The sequence below is a fragment of the Rhinopithecus bieti genome, unplaced genomic scaffold (genome assembly GCF_001698545.2).
Source record: "Rhinopithecus bieti isolate Rb0 unplaced genomic scaffold, ASM169854v2 scaffold_38123, whole genome shotgun sequence".
NCBI lineage: Eukaryota > Metazoa > Chordata > Mammalia > Primates > Cercopithecidae > Rhinopithecus > Rhinopithecus bieti.
In genome coordinates this window covers 93653-110274 of record NW_016816276.1, presented here as the reverse complement: position 1 = coordinate 110274, position 16622 = coordinate 93653, and the positions used below count along the sequence as shown (strand labels likewise).

The following is a 16622-nucleotide window of genomic DNA, read 5'->3' as shown; positions in this document are numbered from 1 at the left end:
AAAAAAAAAAAAAAAAAAGAAAAAGGTTGTTGATAGGATCATTTTTGCGAGTTTGATTTTTTTAATGTTATTAGTTGTCACTAAAGTTCCTTGAAAATATAAATTGAAATTATGAATATTAAGTCTCCCTATCAGATGTTTTCATCTTTCATAAGTTTTTTATTAATGAAATAATGAATGTTTATTGTAGAAGTACAAATAAGAAAAGGAAAATAGAAATCACCTGTTCTTCCAACCGCTTGTAACATTTTGGCCCGAAATTCTTCATGTATGACTATATAGTTGCTCTTCTTTATCTGTGGATTCCATGTTTCTGAATTATCCTCCTTGCTAAAATTTATTTATAACCCCAAAGTCAATACTTGCAGCACTTCCACTGTCATTTGCAGATATGTGCAGGGTGGCAAAACATTTGAATGTCCTGACATGTTTCCACCTGAGGTTGAACATGTAGATTCCCTGCTTATTTTTTTACTTTTATACTGTACACAAATAGCCTTTTTATGGTCTAAGATCATGTTTTTCACACTTTTGTTCTGTTTTCAGTGATTTTGCTGTTTATAATGGCACCCAGCCATAGTGCTGAAGTGCTGTCTAGGGGGTGGTCTTAAGTGCCCTATGGAGAAAATACGTGTGTTAGATAGCTTCATTTAGGTGTGATTTATAGTGTTGGCCGTGAGTTCAATGTTAATGAATCAACAATATATATATTAAATAGGATGTCTCTAAACAGAAACACACATAAAACAAGGTTACAGATTAATTCGTTGATGAAAATGTTGTGACCAGATGCTCACAGGAACCTAACCTTTATTCCCATAGGAGCAGCAGTTTAGTGCTTGATAATTCAGTGTCGTCAGTGACTGCAGACCATGATTACCATGAATAATGAGTACTGGCTGTATATTTAGTAGATAAAAATGAGGTCATAAGATAGATTTTTTTTTTTTCCTAAAGAAACATTGTGAAAATAACATCGTGAAATTTGATGCTCATTTATTTCTCTTAGGACAGCAGCGTTCTCGGATGCTAGCTACTCTTTTTAAGGATGAAAGGTGCCAGCAACTTGCTGCCTATGGGATCCTAGAGAAAATGTACCTAGATAGGATCATCAGAGGAAATCAGCTTCAAGAATTTGCCGCCATGCTGATGCCTCACCAAAAAGCAACTACAGCTGATGGTAATGATCATGGCTTACGTGTATATAGTAGTCAATGTTTAGGTACAGACTAGTGAACATCATGTTAAATTAGAAGCATCTTGCTGTCTTTTAATAATAATTCTATATAACACTTCCTCATAAAAAAGGAATTATTTTATTTTTATTTTTTAGATTAAAAAATTTTTTTTAAAATTTTCTTTTGAGATAAGAGTCTTGCTCTGTCGCCCAGGCTAGAGTAGTGCAGTGGCCAGGTGGCGTAATCTTGGCTCACTGCAAGCTCCGCCTCCTGGATTCATACCATTCTCCTGCCTCAGCCTCCTGAGTAGCTGGGACTACAGGCACCTGCCACCGTGCCCGTCTAATTTTTTATATTTTTAGTAGAGACAGGGTTTCACCATGTTAGCCAGGATGGTCTCAATCTCCTGACCTCATGATCCACCCACCTTGGCCTCACAAAGTGCTGGGATTACAGGCGTGAGCCACCACGCCTGGCCTATTTTTTATTTTATTTTTTTTGAGAGAGAGTTTTACTCTTGTTGCCCTGGCTGGAGTGCAATGGCGCAATCTTGGTTTACCACAACCTCTGCCTCCCGGGTTCTAGTGATTCTCCTACCTCGGCCTCCCGAGTAGCTGGGATTACAGGCATGCGCCACCACACCTGGCTAATTTTGTAATTTTAGTAGAGACGGAGTTTCTCCATGTTGCTCAGGCTGATCTCGAACTCCCGACCTCAGGTGATTCGCCCACCTCAGCCTCCCAAAGTGATGAGATTACAGGCATGAGCCACGGTGCCCAGTGATACAGTCCTTTTAACTGGGTATACTACTGTACTGCTTAAAAATATATATATTATGACTGGGCATGGTGGCTCATGCCTGTAATCCCAGCACTTTGGGAGGCTAAGGCGGGAGGATCACTTGAGCCTGGGAGTTTCAGACCAACCTGTGCAACATAGTGAGGCCTTATCTCTACAAAATATAAAGAAAAACAGCTAGGGATGGTGGTACATGCCTCTGGTTCTAGCTACTTGGGAGGCTGAGGTGGGAGGATTGGTTGAGCCCAGGAGGTCAAGGTTACAGTGAGCCGTGATTGCCCCATGGCACTCCAGTTTCAGTGACAGTGTACGACCTTGTTAAAAAAAAATGTGATAAAATATATATAACATAAAAATCACCATTTTAACATGTGCAGTTCTGTGGCATTAAGTACTTTCACATTGTTGTGCAACCATCACTGACATCCATCTCCAGAACTTTTAAATTTTCCCAAGCTAAAACTCTGTACCAATAAACAATAACTCCTTATTCTTGCCTCCCCTCTGCCTGCTGTACTAGTTTTTGACATGGGATAGACTGGGAGAGGAATAGACTGAGGAGAGAAGTTTTTCTTTTTTCTTTTGTTAGTTATAGTCGTGCTATGTTGTCCAGTTAGAGTGCACTGGGGCAATCATGGCTCACTGCAGCCTGGAACAAAGTAACTGGGACTGCAGGTGCACACCACCATACCCGGTTAATGTTTTAATTTTTTGTAGAGTTAGGGTCTCACTATATTGCCTAGGCTAGTCTTGAACCCCTGGCCTCAAGCAGTTCTCCCACCTCAGCCTTCCAAAGCACTGGGTTTACAGACATGAGCCACTGTGCCTGGCTAAGCAGTCCTTTTTTTTTTTCACTTTTTGAGACAGGGTCTCACTCTTTTGCCCAGGCTGGGGCTGACATGATGCCATAGCTCACTGCAGCCTCAACCTCTTGGGCTCAAATGATCCTTTCACCTACCTCCACCTCCCCAGAAGCTTAGGCATGTGCCTCCACACCCTGCTAATTTTTAAATTTTTTTGTAGAGACAGGGTGTCTCCATGTTGCCCAGGCTGGTCTTGAACTCCTGGGCTTGAGCAGTCCTCCCGTCTTGGCTTCCCAAAGTGCTGGGATTATAGGGGTAAGCCACTGCACCTGCCTGCTTTTTTGGACGTATTAAATTTGAGATATTTATAAAATTAATTGATTGGGTATTTAGGTAGTTGGCTGTGTAAGTCTGAATTCAAAAGGGAGATTTAGATTACAGATATGTGTCTGATCATTATCAGCATTTTGATGGTAGGATAAAAAGGGAAGAAGGTGCAAAATTCAGCCCTCTAATATTTGAGAGAAGGAAAAGAAGGAGGAACCAGCACGGTAGACTGGGAAATAGGAGTTAAGTGAAAAACTAGCAGATCGTGGGTGGAATTCTGGAAAAGGAGAAGGTGAGGCACTGTAAGAAACAGGGGTTCTCAGAATACTTCCCTGGAAGTCTCCAAGTATATTTTGTCTCTTGCATTCATTACAGTAGTTAAATGTTCAGCAGAAATATGTAAGCATGGGGTGAGCCCAGTGGTCTAATAACATTCAAAGTAGGACCTTGGGTCCAGAACATTATCAGATACTGTACGACCTCACTGAAAAGAGGATTCTATGCCTGATCTCTCAGGAAGGTTAGCCTGGTCCTAGGTCTGGATCTGGATATTTCTCACATTTGCCTTGGTTTGATGCTCGTGGAGTGCCCACAAGAATAGAGATCACTTAATGAAGCTTGCAGAACAGGTTGCATGATAGTTGTGCTGCTGCTTGCTAGTAAAAGTTTATGCTTGTAGAAAGAAAAGTTAATGGGCGAGGCGCCATAGCTCATGCCTGTAATCACAGCACATTGGGAGGCCCAGGTGGGAGCATCACTTGAGGCCAGGTGAGACCTGCCTGGCCAACATGACGAAACCTCGTCCCTACTAAAAATACAAAAAATTAGCCAGATGTGGTGGTACACACCTGTAGTCCTAGCTACTCAGGAGATTTAGGCATGAGAATTGCTTGAACCTGGGAGACAGAGGTTGCAGTGAGCAGAGATTGTGCCACTGCACTCCAGTCTGGGCAACAGAATGAAATTCTGTCTCAAAAAAAAAAGTTAATGAATTTGATAGCCTAATGAAGCAAGATTCCAAATCCAAAGTGTTAGATCTATTTACTTAATAATTACTTGCCAATCATTCATTTGCTAAGTGTTATGTTTATTTAATTGTACATTAATGAAACTACATCGTATATTGGCTACTTTTAAAATTTTGATCAGAGAAATTAAATTTGATCAGAGTTATTACATGCCTGGAAATTTTCAGAAAAAATGATGCATCTTTTTAGAGTATAAAACTAATTTCAAACTTGTAACTGTCTTATTTAAGGTTCCAGCATCTTGGACAGAGCTGTTATTGAACACAATTTGTTGTCTGCAAGCAAATTATATAATAATATTACCTTCGAAGAACTTGGAGCTCTTTTAGAGATCCCTGCAGCTAAGGTATCTTCTTGATTCCAAGACATTTTAAAAACAGTTAAGAGGTGAAACTATTAAAATAATGAGAAAATAAAATGTTGGAAACAACAAGAAAATACATGTTGGAAACATTTGTTATCTTCCAACAAGATAAATGTTGGAAACAACAACAGAATTACACCTAAAAGTCACAAGTAAATGTAAATAAATTCTTTAGAAGTTAAAATAGGCCTAGTGTGTTTAGTGGAATTCTCTTAATGTTTTTGGTGTTTTAAATTGTGTTTTGTGATCAAGTGACCTAGAATAGAAATCTTTCAGGAGTTTCAGGTTATGACACCCATTTTCTGAGAATGTCTTTGTTTGGTGTCTGTTTAAATCTGCTTTATAGTGGTTTTTGACTTCTGACTAAGATTTTGATACATGCCTTACTTTTTTGTGCCCTAGATTGACTCAGAGTTTAAATATTTCATCTTTTTGAGAGAATGATATGGTAATGCTCCAGGCTATTCTGTTGTAGCTTCTATGCTTGGATTTAACTTAAGAAGTTGACTGACTTACTAGGGAATGTAATTTTATTGTTTGTTTTAGGTTTTGGTTGACTATATATAAATTCCAACAAAGTACCAATGACATTTAGAGAGTATTGCAGGTATCATTTACAAAATATTCTCTTGATTTTAAATAAAATTAAGCAATCAACCTTACTTTTAGCTAATTTGTAAACCTTAAAGTCATGCAGTTATCACATCCTCTTTTCTCTGGCAGTGACATTTTTTGTCTATTTGTTTTTTTTTTGTTTTTGTTTTTAGAGACAGGCTCTTGCTCTGTCACTCAGGCTGGAGTGCAGTGGCACTATCATAGCTTACTGCTGCTTCAGACTCGTGGGTTCAAGCAATCTTCCTGCCTCAGACTCCCAAGTAGCTGGTACTACAATTACTCATCACCACGCCTGGCTAATTAGTTTTTGTTTGTTTGTTTTCCCCCAAGACAGACTCTAGCTCTGTTGCCCAGGCTGGAGTGTAGTGGTGTAATCTTGGTTCACTGCAACCTCTGCCTCCCAGGTTCAGGCAATTCTCTTACCTAAGCCTCCTGAGTAGCTGAGATTACACCACCACGCCTAGCTAATTTTTGTATTTTTAGTAGAGATGGGGTTTCACTGTGTTGGCCAGGCTGATCTCGGATTCCTGACTTTGTGATCTACCAGCCTCAGCCTCCCAAAGTGCTGAGATTACAAGTGTGAGTCACCACGCCCTGCCCTTTTTTTTTTTTTTTTTTTTAATTAACAGGGTTTTGCTGTGTTGCCCAGGCTAGTCTTGAACTCCTGGTCCCAAGTGATCCTCCTACCTCGGCCTCCCAAAGTGCTGGGATTACAGGCATGAGCCATTGTGTCTGGCCTGGCAATGAACTTTTAATTAGAATTTTCTTACAATTCTTTTACTTGTATACATTCAATACACAGTAAAGGAAGAACAATTTGGGAGTCAAGGTTTAAGTTACCATTAAAAGAGACTTTCTTCTTGAGGCTTTAAGGTATGATCTCTTGCTGAGACTGTTGGAGGTGAATATATTTTTAACAATAAATGCTAGTCATAGTCTATTCAGGACTGATAGGATTGATTGTGAAGATGGTCAAAATTAATAAGTGACCAGGTCACAATCCAGTTTGCTTGTGCATAGTAAACATTAAGTATGTCTTCAGGAGTTAGGTAGCAGACTTTTTGCTTTCTTTTAATTGTCTTTTAAACCCTTTCAATTTATATTGGAATTTCACCATCTACCTTTCAATTTTTAAAGAGTTTCTGGGGTAGCAAATACTGTGGAAATTGAAATAAAATAAGAAAAAGTAGTTTGTTTGGGTTTTTTTGAGATGTGGATCCCAGTAAGAAGAAAAATTGATAGTTCGCTTTTGAGCAGAAGAGAAAATGATGAAGTTATATTCTTGTCCAAAATCTCACAAGAAAAACAGATCCCAGTTAACTTAAAATAATGGCTTATGCAGAGCAAGAATTGGGAAATAGCCAGATTTACAGGATTTACTCTTCTAGTGGCAGATTAACATATATCTAAAGTTTAGTGATGGTAGTTAAACCAGAAGCTTTCAGTTCTCTTATCATATGTGAATAACTAAAAGATATGATAAAGTTTCAGAGTTTTTTTTTCCCCCAATAGGCGGAAAAGATTGCATCTCAAATGATAACAGAAGGACGTATGAATGGATTTATTGACCAGATTGATGGAATAGTTCATTTTGAAAGTAAGAGGTTTTGTGTATTTCTGTCATAATGAAATAGCAGTGAACTGTTGTTATATTTATGATGAAAACATGTTGGACAGTTTCCTTTGACTCAGAATCTTATTACTAGAATGAGCTTATTTCCTAAAGAAATAATTTAAAATAATTTTTAAGAAGTTATATTCATGAGGCTGGGCATGGTAGCTCATGCCTGTAATCCCAGCACTTTGGGAGGCCAAGACAGGCGGATTACTTGAGGTCAGGAGTTTGAGATCAGCCTGGCCAACACAGTGAAACCCTGTCTCTACTAAAAATATAAAAATTAGCCAGGTGTGGTGGCAGGCACCTGTAGTCCCAGCTACTCAGAGGCTGAGGCAGGAGAATTGCTTGAACCCAGGAGGCAGAGGTTACAATGAGCCAAAATTGCAGCACTGCACTCCAACCTGGGTGACAAAGCGAGACTCTGTCTCAAAAAAAATAATTATATTCATGAATCTACTTACTGCAGGATTTTCTATATTAAGGAAAAATCTGAAACTCAAATTGTTGTATCAGTTCATTCATTTATGCATCAAATATTTATTGACCACATAGCAGGCATGTATCAGGCATATGGAAATGACAGTTGCATTTCCTATTCAGCAACTCATTAAACTAATGGAGGCAGACAGGTAAGTGGATCCCTTGACTTTTTCGTTGTCTAATACCTTCTCAGCTCCTTATTCCCACCTCATTTACACCCTGGACCTTACTGTACCCATAACTGTTCCACTTGTAAAATTGTTATTTGAAATATCTTACTCTGGCCATAACCTTTTTCTTGTTTCTCTAGTGGTCTGTGGTCTGTGTCTGTTACTCCCAGTTCAATTCTTCCTTGACCTTATTGGAGTTTCTGGTCCATTGACTTTTCTGTTTTCTTCCAGTTAGCATAATCTTTTTTGTGCTGGAGGAGAGTCAGGCATCAGACAGGCTGATACTTCTCTAAAGTCAAGGTCACAGGTCCTCAGCACTACATAGGATTCATGGTGCATTTCTCTAGTCCACTCCTTTTCCTACTTTGCAATGGCTATTTCAGTTTTGGTTTTTCTTAAATTTCTGACTTTTCTCCCCATTTACTCTCAGTAGAAAATCTTGTTTCCTATTTCAAAGGGGAAAAAAGCCATCAGTATGAAGTATTTTGATTTCTTTTTTTAGTTTTTTTTTATTTTTTCTCTCATTCAATTTGATATTTTAACTTCTTTATCAGATGTAGAAACACTTTAATTTTAGATGTAGATGTGAATCTTTTCCTTCCTTCGTGTTTTACTGCGAATGGTTCCCGTCACCCTGTCTGGTTCTTCCACTCGGGCTTTTGGACCTTTTCTCTGATCCTTTCCCTCTCCCTTCCCACCAAAAAACACTGGTTTAGGAACCTGAGGTTAGCAGTTACTTTTGTCTGGTTTTATCCTTTTTTCTACTGGCTTCTTTCCATCAATATTTACACACCCTCAGGACTCCCCCATTTTAATGAAAATCCTTATATCTTCCAAATCTCATCTTGACTTTTCAACATATTAAATAGTGTTGATCTCTCAGTACTTTTTGAACCTTCTCCCCACCACCACAGCCTTGACTTTTGTCATCTCAGCTATCCTTCATAGTCATCTTTGTAGAATCTGTAGTACCTTTAAATTTAAATACTAGTTACTTAGGACTTAATCCTAGACCTTTCCCCTCTTATGCTACTGAATTTCCATGGATAATCTTATCTATTTCCTTTGATTCGGTTACTGTCTCTGTGTAGACAATGCCTACATTTACCTTTCTAGGGTGAATCTTCTAAGTCCTAGCCCCATGTTTCTAGTTTACTACTAAGGTGTTTCTACCTGATTGCTTTAGCATCTTAGCATGAACATATCAAAAACTGAATTTATTATCTTCCCTTCTTGTGTGTCCCCCACGACTAACCCACCAGCCATCCCAAAACTGCATTGTTAGCTTTCTCCAGTATTCCTTATCCTTGGGCTCAAACCATCCTCTTGCCTCAACCTCCTAAATCCCTGAAGTGCTGGGGACTACAAGTGTGAGCCATTGAACTGGGTCTTTTTCTTCATTTTTTACTATCACCAACCTGTTCAGAACCCTACTGTTATAACCTCTTCAGGTGTTGAGAAATAACCTCTTTCTTTCTCATATCTACAGTTGCTCCTTTCTAATCCAGTTCCCTAGTACGTCTGGAGTGATTATTTTCTTTCAAAAAATGCAAACATAAAAAAGAAATAAACAAATGGGTAAATCATGTTATTCTTTTGTTTATGCTCTAATGAATGTCTTCCCCATTGCTTGTAGAACAAAGTTATACAAAGTCTCCCCAAAGGTGGTCCTGGTCCTTTCTAGCTTTCTCTTGTGTAAGTCTTCTTTTTATTTTTTTCAGCATTGCAAATTCTTCCCCCTATCAAACATTCTGAAATATTCACCCCTTTCCAGCCATCTTCTCTTTGTCCCCTGTCTCAATTTGAATATCCTTAATCAGTAATGATTTTCCTGACTCTCCAGATTAGATATGGCTTTAAATTATATGTTCTCATGTCAGCCTGAATTTCTTCCTAGCATTAATCTTAGTTATTTTCAGTTGTATAACTATTTGTCTAAATGTCTGTTTCTGTTTCTAAGCTAAGCTTCCTGGTGATAAGTATTAAGTCTGTCTTATTTCCCATGGTACATCCAACATCTGTTCCAGTGTCTGGCACATTGTAAATGAGAAATAAGTGTTGAATAAACAAACACAGCATATGATGAGTAATATAGCATTTCCCTTTCTGTGCGTTAATGTTACTTGTCTGTTTCCTCCCTTCCCTCACAACTCTCCTTCTGGCCTTCCAGTATCAATTTGCTGTAGCTTTTGTTATAATGTTTTTTTGTTTTGTTTTGTTTTTTAAGAGACAAGGTCTCACTCTGTTGCCCAAGCTGAGGTGCAGTGGTATGATCATTGCTCATTGTTGCCTCAAACTCCTGGGCTCAAGCTGTCCTCCTGCTTCAGCCTCTCTAGTAGCTAGGACTACAGGTGTACACCACTGCACCTGGCTAGTTGTTTTTCTTCTTGAGATGGGGTCTTGTGGTGTTGCCCAGGCTGGTCTTGAGCTCCTGGCCTCAAGTGATCCTCCTGCCTCAGCCTCCCAAAGTGCTAGGATTATAGGTATGAGCTACTATGCCTGGCTTTTTTTTTTCTTTCTTTCTTTCTTTTTTTTTTTTGTTTTTTTGAGACGGAGCTCTCACTCTGTCGCCCGGCTGAGTGCAGTGGCTGCGATCTCAAGCTCACTGCAAGCTCGGCCTCCCGGTTACGCCATTCGTGCCTCAGCCCCCGAGTAGCTGCGGTACTACAGACACCCGCCACGCTCGCTCCCTGGCTAGTTTTTTGTGCGCTTATTTTTAGCTAGAGACGAGGCTTTCACTTGTTAGCCAGGATGGTCTCCGATCTCCTGACCTCGTTGATCCGCCCGTCTCGGCCCTCCCAAGGCTGGATTACAGGCTGAGCCACCGCGGCGCCTTTTTCGTTTCGTTTGAGATCGAGTCTGCTCCGTGCAGATGAGTGCAGCTGGCGCCAAATCTCGCTCACTCCAACTCCTCCGTGTGTGTTGTAGCTTCTGATTAGCTGGGACTCGGCACGCACCTTCTCCATAGCTAATTTTTTTTTTTGTATTTTATGTAAGAGACAAGGTTTCATCTCATGTGCCGTCGGATATTCTCTCGTTCTTTTGATTTGCTCCTGATCCTCGTGATCCGCCCACTTTCGCGCCTCCAATGCGGGTACAGGCGTGAGCCCTGCGCCTGCTGATTTTAACTTTATCTGTAATATGTGTCACAAATATTTTCCAATATCTTGTCAGGTTCTTTTCTTGAGATGTGCGAATGCGCTCTAGCGCTAAGTCACAGTAGTCTAAGTGGAAGCGATTGCCTCTCCGACGGGTCCAGCGATTCTCCTGCCTCAAACTCTATAGTGTAGTGAAGAACGCGCTATCTCACCAATGCAATTCTCTCGTTGGTGCTCGGATTTTGTATGTTTAGTAGAGATGGAGGTTTCTCTATGTGCAGCTCTTCTCGGTCTGAACTCCGCTCGACCTCAGGTGATCCATCTACTACGCGCATGTGTGCTCCTAGTCACGCTGGTTAACAGACAATAGTCTGTCCTGCACGCTCTCCCTGGACTCCTCTGTAGTTTTGGCCTAAGGGAAATAAAAGTGTTCTTAAACTTTTTGCATAGACTAGTCATCATTCCGCGTTAGTTATGGTTTCTCACCAGAGGTATATTCTCTGTATATAGCGCTCGTATAGACACTAGCCGTATCTCTCTAGTTATTGATTCAAGTACTTAATAGAAATTTATAGCTACAGTTGATTATTGTGGATTAGATTTCTATGTCTGTGTATTATGTCTACTAATGTTTCAGAAGTTTCTCTCTCTCTCTCAACTCCTATGTATATGAAGGACACTATCTTCGTATAGGTCCTCTAAGCAGATATATGTTTGGGTCTATTGTTGTACTCTATTTGTTCCATGACTGAACAATATGGTAATAAACATAATTATGTATCATAATATTTTGTTTATGGTAGAGTATCCATGCATTCCTCATTCTTTGATCTTTCACATGGCGGTGTCCTCATCGATGTATGCCCCAGGAGCTTGGAATGAGGTGCAATAATAAATTGGCTCGAGCGAGGAGATGTCGTGAGCGTGCCACATACGAGCGAGTGTCGACTAGTTTCTACTGAACATGGAGAGACAAGAGTAACATATGAAATAAGGCATGTTAGTGTTATCAAGAATACTCGCAATATTTTCACTCGTCCTTTAGCTACTTTGACAATAGTTGCTTGCCTCCTATCTCTGTCTAAGTGTCCTTATTGGCCCCAGTGAGCCGCGTGCGCCTGTAAGCCGTTACTCTCCGTCGTGCGCTTCCGGAACGAGTCAATATTGTGTGTGCTGTGTGTGAGTATCTTGTGTTCCGGAACCTGATGTAGTTTTATATAAGATGGAATTGTGCATGTATAGTGAGAGGAGGGATTACCCTTTGGCGTGATTTCGCATATGTAATTAGCGCAGAAAGTATCTTTGTGTAGGTATCTCAATCATGGTATAATCGCGCTGCATCTTTTAGCCGCAAAGAGCTCGCCTCTCGTGGGTGTGGAGCCATCTGTGCTATATCTATTTCTCAGCAAGTATTTATCTTGGCCCGATCTCAAGCCGCATATGCGTCATAGATACAAGGCGATGAGGGTGCGTTTCATGTTGCTTGCCCCTGAAAAAGATTATGCATATGCATTCAGACATGAACCTTTACATGTAAAGGAAACGCCTGGCTTAGAATTGACAAATAGCAAATCAGGGGTTGTTTGTTGCGATTTTATTTATATAGTATTATCAGAGGTGAGATACGCGATGATACGTGTGGGATGTCCGTGCTCGTATGTATCACACCATCGAATGTGACTCTCGCTGCTCGAAGTGCCTGCTCTTCTCAGAATGTCTTCTCATGTACGAGGGCCAGTGGCGCACGCTTGGTGTGTCCAGCTTTTTGTCGCAGGCTGATGTGGCAGGATCACTTAATGTTCAGTGTCTATGACCTCCTCTGGCAAAGCCTGACATGGTGCCATAATATCGCTCTCTCTCTCCCTCTCCATCTCTGGCCGCGCGGAGAAAATACAAAGAGATTGGCTGGGGATTCTCGCTATGTGGTCTCAGACTCATGAGAGCCTGGCGGTCGGATAATCTGCTTGATCTCCGGATCAGCGGGAGTCACGTGAGTGACGACAATCGTCGAGCTGTGCCTGGCTCAGCCATGGTATCTCGGCAGACTTCGCGCTCACATAAAAAAGAAGATTTACTAGCCTTTCTGGGATCAACGCGAAATCGTGCCTACCGTTCTCTGCTATTCCTGTATATGTGTATTGTTTTGTGGTGTCTCTCCAGCTTGTGATTCTGCCCGATGCGCCGGCTGCGCTTGCCAGGAAATTGTGTCCGCTCTCACCTATGGTAGCCGTCGTACGCCGCTGCCGGCTCTTGACGCGTCCGGACATCGCAGATTGGCTAGGAATCTCACAGTGTGGAGCAACCCCTGATCCTCTCCCGGTACTAAAAATACAAAAAATAGCGTGATTGCCGGGCGACCGGTGCGGCCGACCTGATAGTCCGCAGCATACGTCCGGAGGCTGAGGCAGGAGAATGCGTAGTGACCGGCGAGGCGGAGCTTCGCAGTGAGCGGGAGTCGCGCACTGACTCAGCCTTGGCGTACAGACGCAAGACTCCGCCTCAAAAAAAAAAAATTATTCTAACGAAGCTACTATATAGTGCTGGTATAGAGAAAACCTGGTGATTCAAGAATGACTTTTTTTGAGGAGTTAAATGTTAAGAATATTTAGTCTAATCAGTCAAGTATCGATTTGAATGATGTAAGATAGACTTGCTTCCCCAGTAGGTGGCAGTGTCTTAGAATCTGCAAGACCGTGGTGAGAAAAGACAGCCTCAGTCTGTTGCTTTGCGTTGAGCGTGTATGGCTAGTCGGTTTTATTCGTTTGGACTAACTGTGTTAGTAGCTATAACAGGTTGTATGATTGTTTGTTTTGTTTTCTTTTTATAACTTAGCAGCTATTTGCGCGTACTTTCTGAAGATGCTAGAAATAAAGAAGAGAAAACACTTCTTAACTATGTTGTAAATAGCTTGTTTTTATTAGCGAAGATTTTTAGAGTGTTTTTTGTTTTTTTTTTTTTTTTTGAGATGGGAGTTTTCACTCTTTTCACTCTTGTCGCCCAAGCTGGAGTGCAGTGGTACGATCTTGGCTCACTGCAACCTCTACCTCCCGGGTTCAAGCGATTCTCCTGTCTCAGCCTCATGAGTAGCTGGGATTACAGGTGCCTGCCACCATGCCCGGCTAATTTTGTATTTTACTTTTTTTTTAATTCTTTAATTTTCTATTTTTAGTAGAGACAGGGTTTTGCCATGTTGGCCAGGCTGGTCTCGAGCTCCTGGCCTCAAGTGATCTGCCTGCCTCGGCCTCCCAAAGTGCTGGGATTACAGGCGTGAGCCACCATGCCTGGCCTGATTTTTAGACTTTTAAAAGCTAATAAAACTATTGGCTGGATGTGTTGGCTCATGCCTGTAATCCCAGCACTTTGGCAGGCCAAGCCGGGTGGATCATGAGGTCAGGAGTTGGAGACCAGCCTGGCCAAGATGGTGAAACCCTGTCTCTACTAAAAATACAAAAATTAGTCAGGCGTTGTGGCAGGTGCCTATAATCTCAGCTGCTTTGGAGGCTGAGGCAGGAGAATCGCTTGAACCCAGGAGGCGGAGGTTGCAGTGAGCCGAGATCATGCCACTGCAGTCTAGCCTGAGTGACAGAGCAAGACTCCATCTCCAAAAAAAAAAAAAGTATTTATTGTTTTTATTTTTTTAATAACTTTTTTCTCTTTTTTAGATATTTAAAAGGAACATGCCTGTTCCAAGAATAGGCATGTAAAAAGTGTATATCTTTTAACTCACCAGTTGCTGTGAATACAAAGGAATAATTTTGATTTTGTACGTTTTTTTTCCCCTAAGCACGAGAAGCCCTGCCAACGTGGGACAAGCAGATCCAATCACTTTGTTTCCAAGTGAATAACCTTTTGGAGAAAATTAGTCAAACAGCACCAGAATGGACAGCACAAGCCATGGAAGCCCAGATGGCTCAATGAATCCTTGCAGAACTTCTGTGCACATGACATCTTTTTCCATGTTGTGCAGATCAGTTTCACTATCTCCAAAGCATTTGCATCATGACCTTATACATTTCAATCCCTTTTATGCTGGATTCCGTTTAAAGAAGACATTATTAGAGCAGGAAGTACAAGCATTTAAAAATATGTAGTTCCCGTATATTTCAGGTTCTCTGTGTATTAAGCTAACTCAGATGTCTTGAAAGCTTTTTCTTTAAACAGAGGTGAAATATCTGTGGCTAAAAGTTTGAGATTTGTGATAACTTTGTAGTCATGTAAAACTTAAGTGCTTCATGCCTCTCCAAATGTGGTTATTCAATAAATGGAGAAATGAGCCAAATAAAAGTAGTACTTTGTTTTTAGTTAGCGAAGAGTATTTTGTTCCCTTTTCCTTCAACAGACATTGATTTATGCCATATGCTAGAAATACAAAGTTGAGTCATAATACCTGTTCTCCAGGCATCCAAAGAGTCAAAGAGCCAAGAGACAGTAAGTTTAATCCTTGTATTTGCTCCAACTACTAGAGCACACAGAAGAGTAGCTCTTCTTTTTTTTTTTTTTTTTTGAGACGGAGTCCGGCTCTGTCGCCCAGGCTGGAGTGCGGTGGCCGGATCTCAGCTCACTGCAAGCTCCGCCTTCCAGGTTCATGCCATTCTCCTGCCTCAGCCTCCCAAGTAGCTGGGACTACAGGCGCCCGCCTCGTCGCCCGGCTAGTTTTTTGTATTCTTTAGTAGAGACGGGGTTTCACCGTATTAGCCAGGGTGGTCTCGATCTCCTGACCTTGTGATCCGCCCGTCTCGGCCTCCCAAAGTGCTAGGGTTACAGGCTTGAGCCACCGCGCCCGGCCAAGAGTAGCTCTTCATTTAGGAGAGAGAAGTCAGGGAAGGCGCCACAGAGGGTTATTTTAGCTGAGCTTTATAGAAAAACATGGGGAAAGGACTTGAAAAAGTATGTAGGTGACTTTTAGTGTCAGCTTCAACATGTAAAGAGCTTGGAAGTTATCACATCCCTCCTCACAGCAAAATAAAAAAACTGAACAGATTGGAATATCAATGGTTTTCTTTGATCCATGGAAGAATTAAAGTCACAGGGCAAACCACCACTGAAAACCCTGGAGAGACAGGCAAATACAGAGAATCACAATTGAGATCAGCTTACTGGGAGAAGAGGCTGCTGGTCAGTGACTGGTAGGAACACTAAAATGGTAACTATTTGGATATTTTCTTAAATGGTAAAAATAAATACATATAAAAAAGTAAAATGGTAACAATGACAGCTACAGTAAACCTCAAATACAGCCCAGCTCCTATCCAAATTAATATAAAGCCTCATATTAAAAGCCTAGTTACCGCCTGGGCATAGTGGCTCATGCCTGTAATCCCAGCACTTTGAGAGGCTGAGGCGGGTGGATCACTGACACCAGGAGTTCAGAACCAGCCTGGGCAACATGGCGAAACCCCATCTCTACTAAAAACAGAAAAATTAGCCGAATGTGGTGGTGCACACCTATAATCCCAGCTATTTGGGAGGCTGAGGTAGGAAAATTGCTTGAACCTGGGAGGCAGAGGTTGCAGTGAGCCAAAATTGTGCCACAGCACTCCAGCTGTGGACACAGAGCAAGACTGTCTCAAAAAAAAAAAAAAAAAAAAAGCCTAATTACCTATTACCTGATGCATCATGTCTGTCTTTCAACCAAAAAATTATAAAGCATGCTAAAAGGTTAGAAAAAAACACGATCTGAAGAGCTATACCAAGCAACTGAACCAGACTAAGATCTGGCAGGAGTGCTGGAATGATCAGACCAGAAAATGAAAACAACTACGATTAACATGTTGAGGGCTCTAATGGAAAAAAATAGACAACATTCAAGAACAGACAGGTAATATAAGCAGAGAGATGGGAACTCTTAAGATTTGAAATGCTAGAAATAGGGCCGGGCGCGGTGGCTCAAGCCTGTAATCCCAGCACTTTGGGAGGCCGAGGCGGGCGGATCACGAGGTCAGGAGATCGAGACCATCCTGGCTAACACGGTGAAACCCCGTCTCTACTAAAATACAAAAAAACTAGCCGGGCGAGGTGGCGGGCGCCTGTAGTCCCAGCTACTCGGAAGCTGAGGCAGGAGAATGGCGGAAACCCGGGAGGCGGAGCTTGCAGTGAGCCGAGATCCCGCCACTGCACTCCAGCCTGGGCCACAGAGCCAGACT

The 16622-nt window shown here is 41.4% G+C and overlaps 1 protein-coding gene across 3 annotated transcripts in view; it reads left to right on the top strand.

Annotated features, from left to right (window-relative positions):
• Window positions 1–14784, top strand: part of COPS4 (COP9 signalosome subunit 4) — a 43949-nt gene extending 29165 nt beyond the window's left edge. For 2 of the 3 annotated variants that reach the window (XM_017854758.1, XM_017854759.1), the window contains 4 exons: window positions 1010–1180; window positions 4365–4480; window positions 6626–6710; window positions 14264–14784. In XM_017854758.1, the coding sequence (XP_017710247.1) occupies window positions 1010–1180; window positions 4365–4480; window positions 6626–6710; window positions 14264–14397 (506 nt within the window). In that variant the 3' untranslated portion in view covers window positions 14398–14784. The remainder of the gene's footprint in view (window positions 1–1009; window positions 1181–4364; window positions 4481–6625; window positions 6711–14263) is intronic. The other variant, XM_017854760.1, reaches the window with a different exon arrangement.
• The last annotated feature ends 1838 nt before the right edge of the window (window positions 14785–16622 follow it).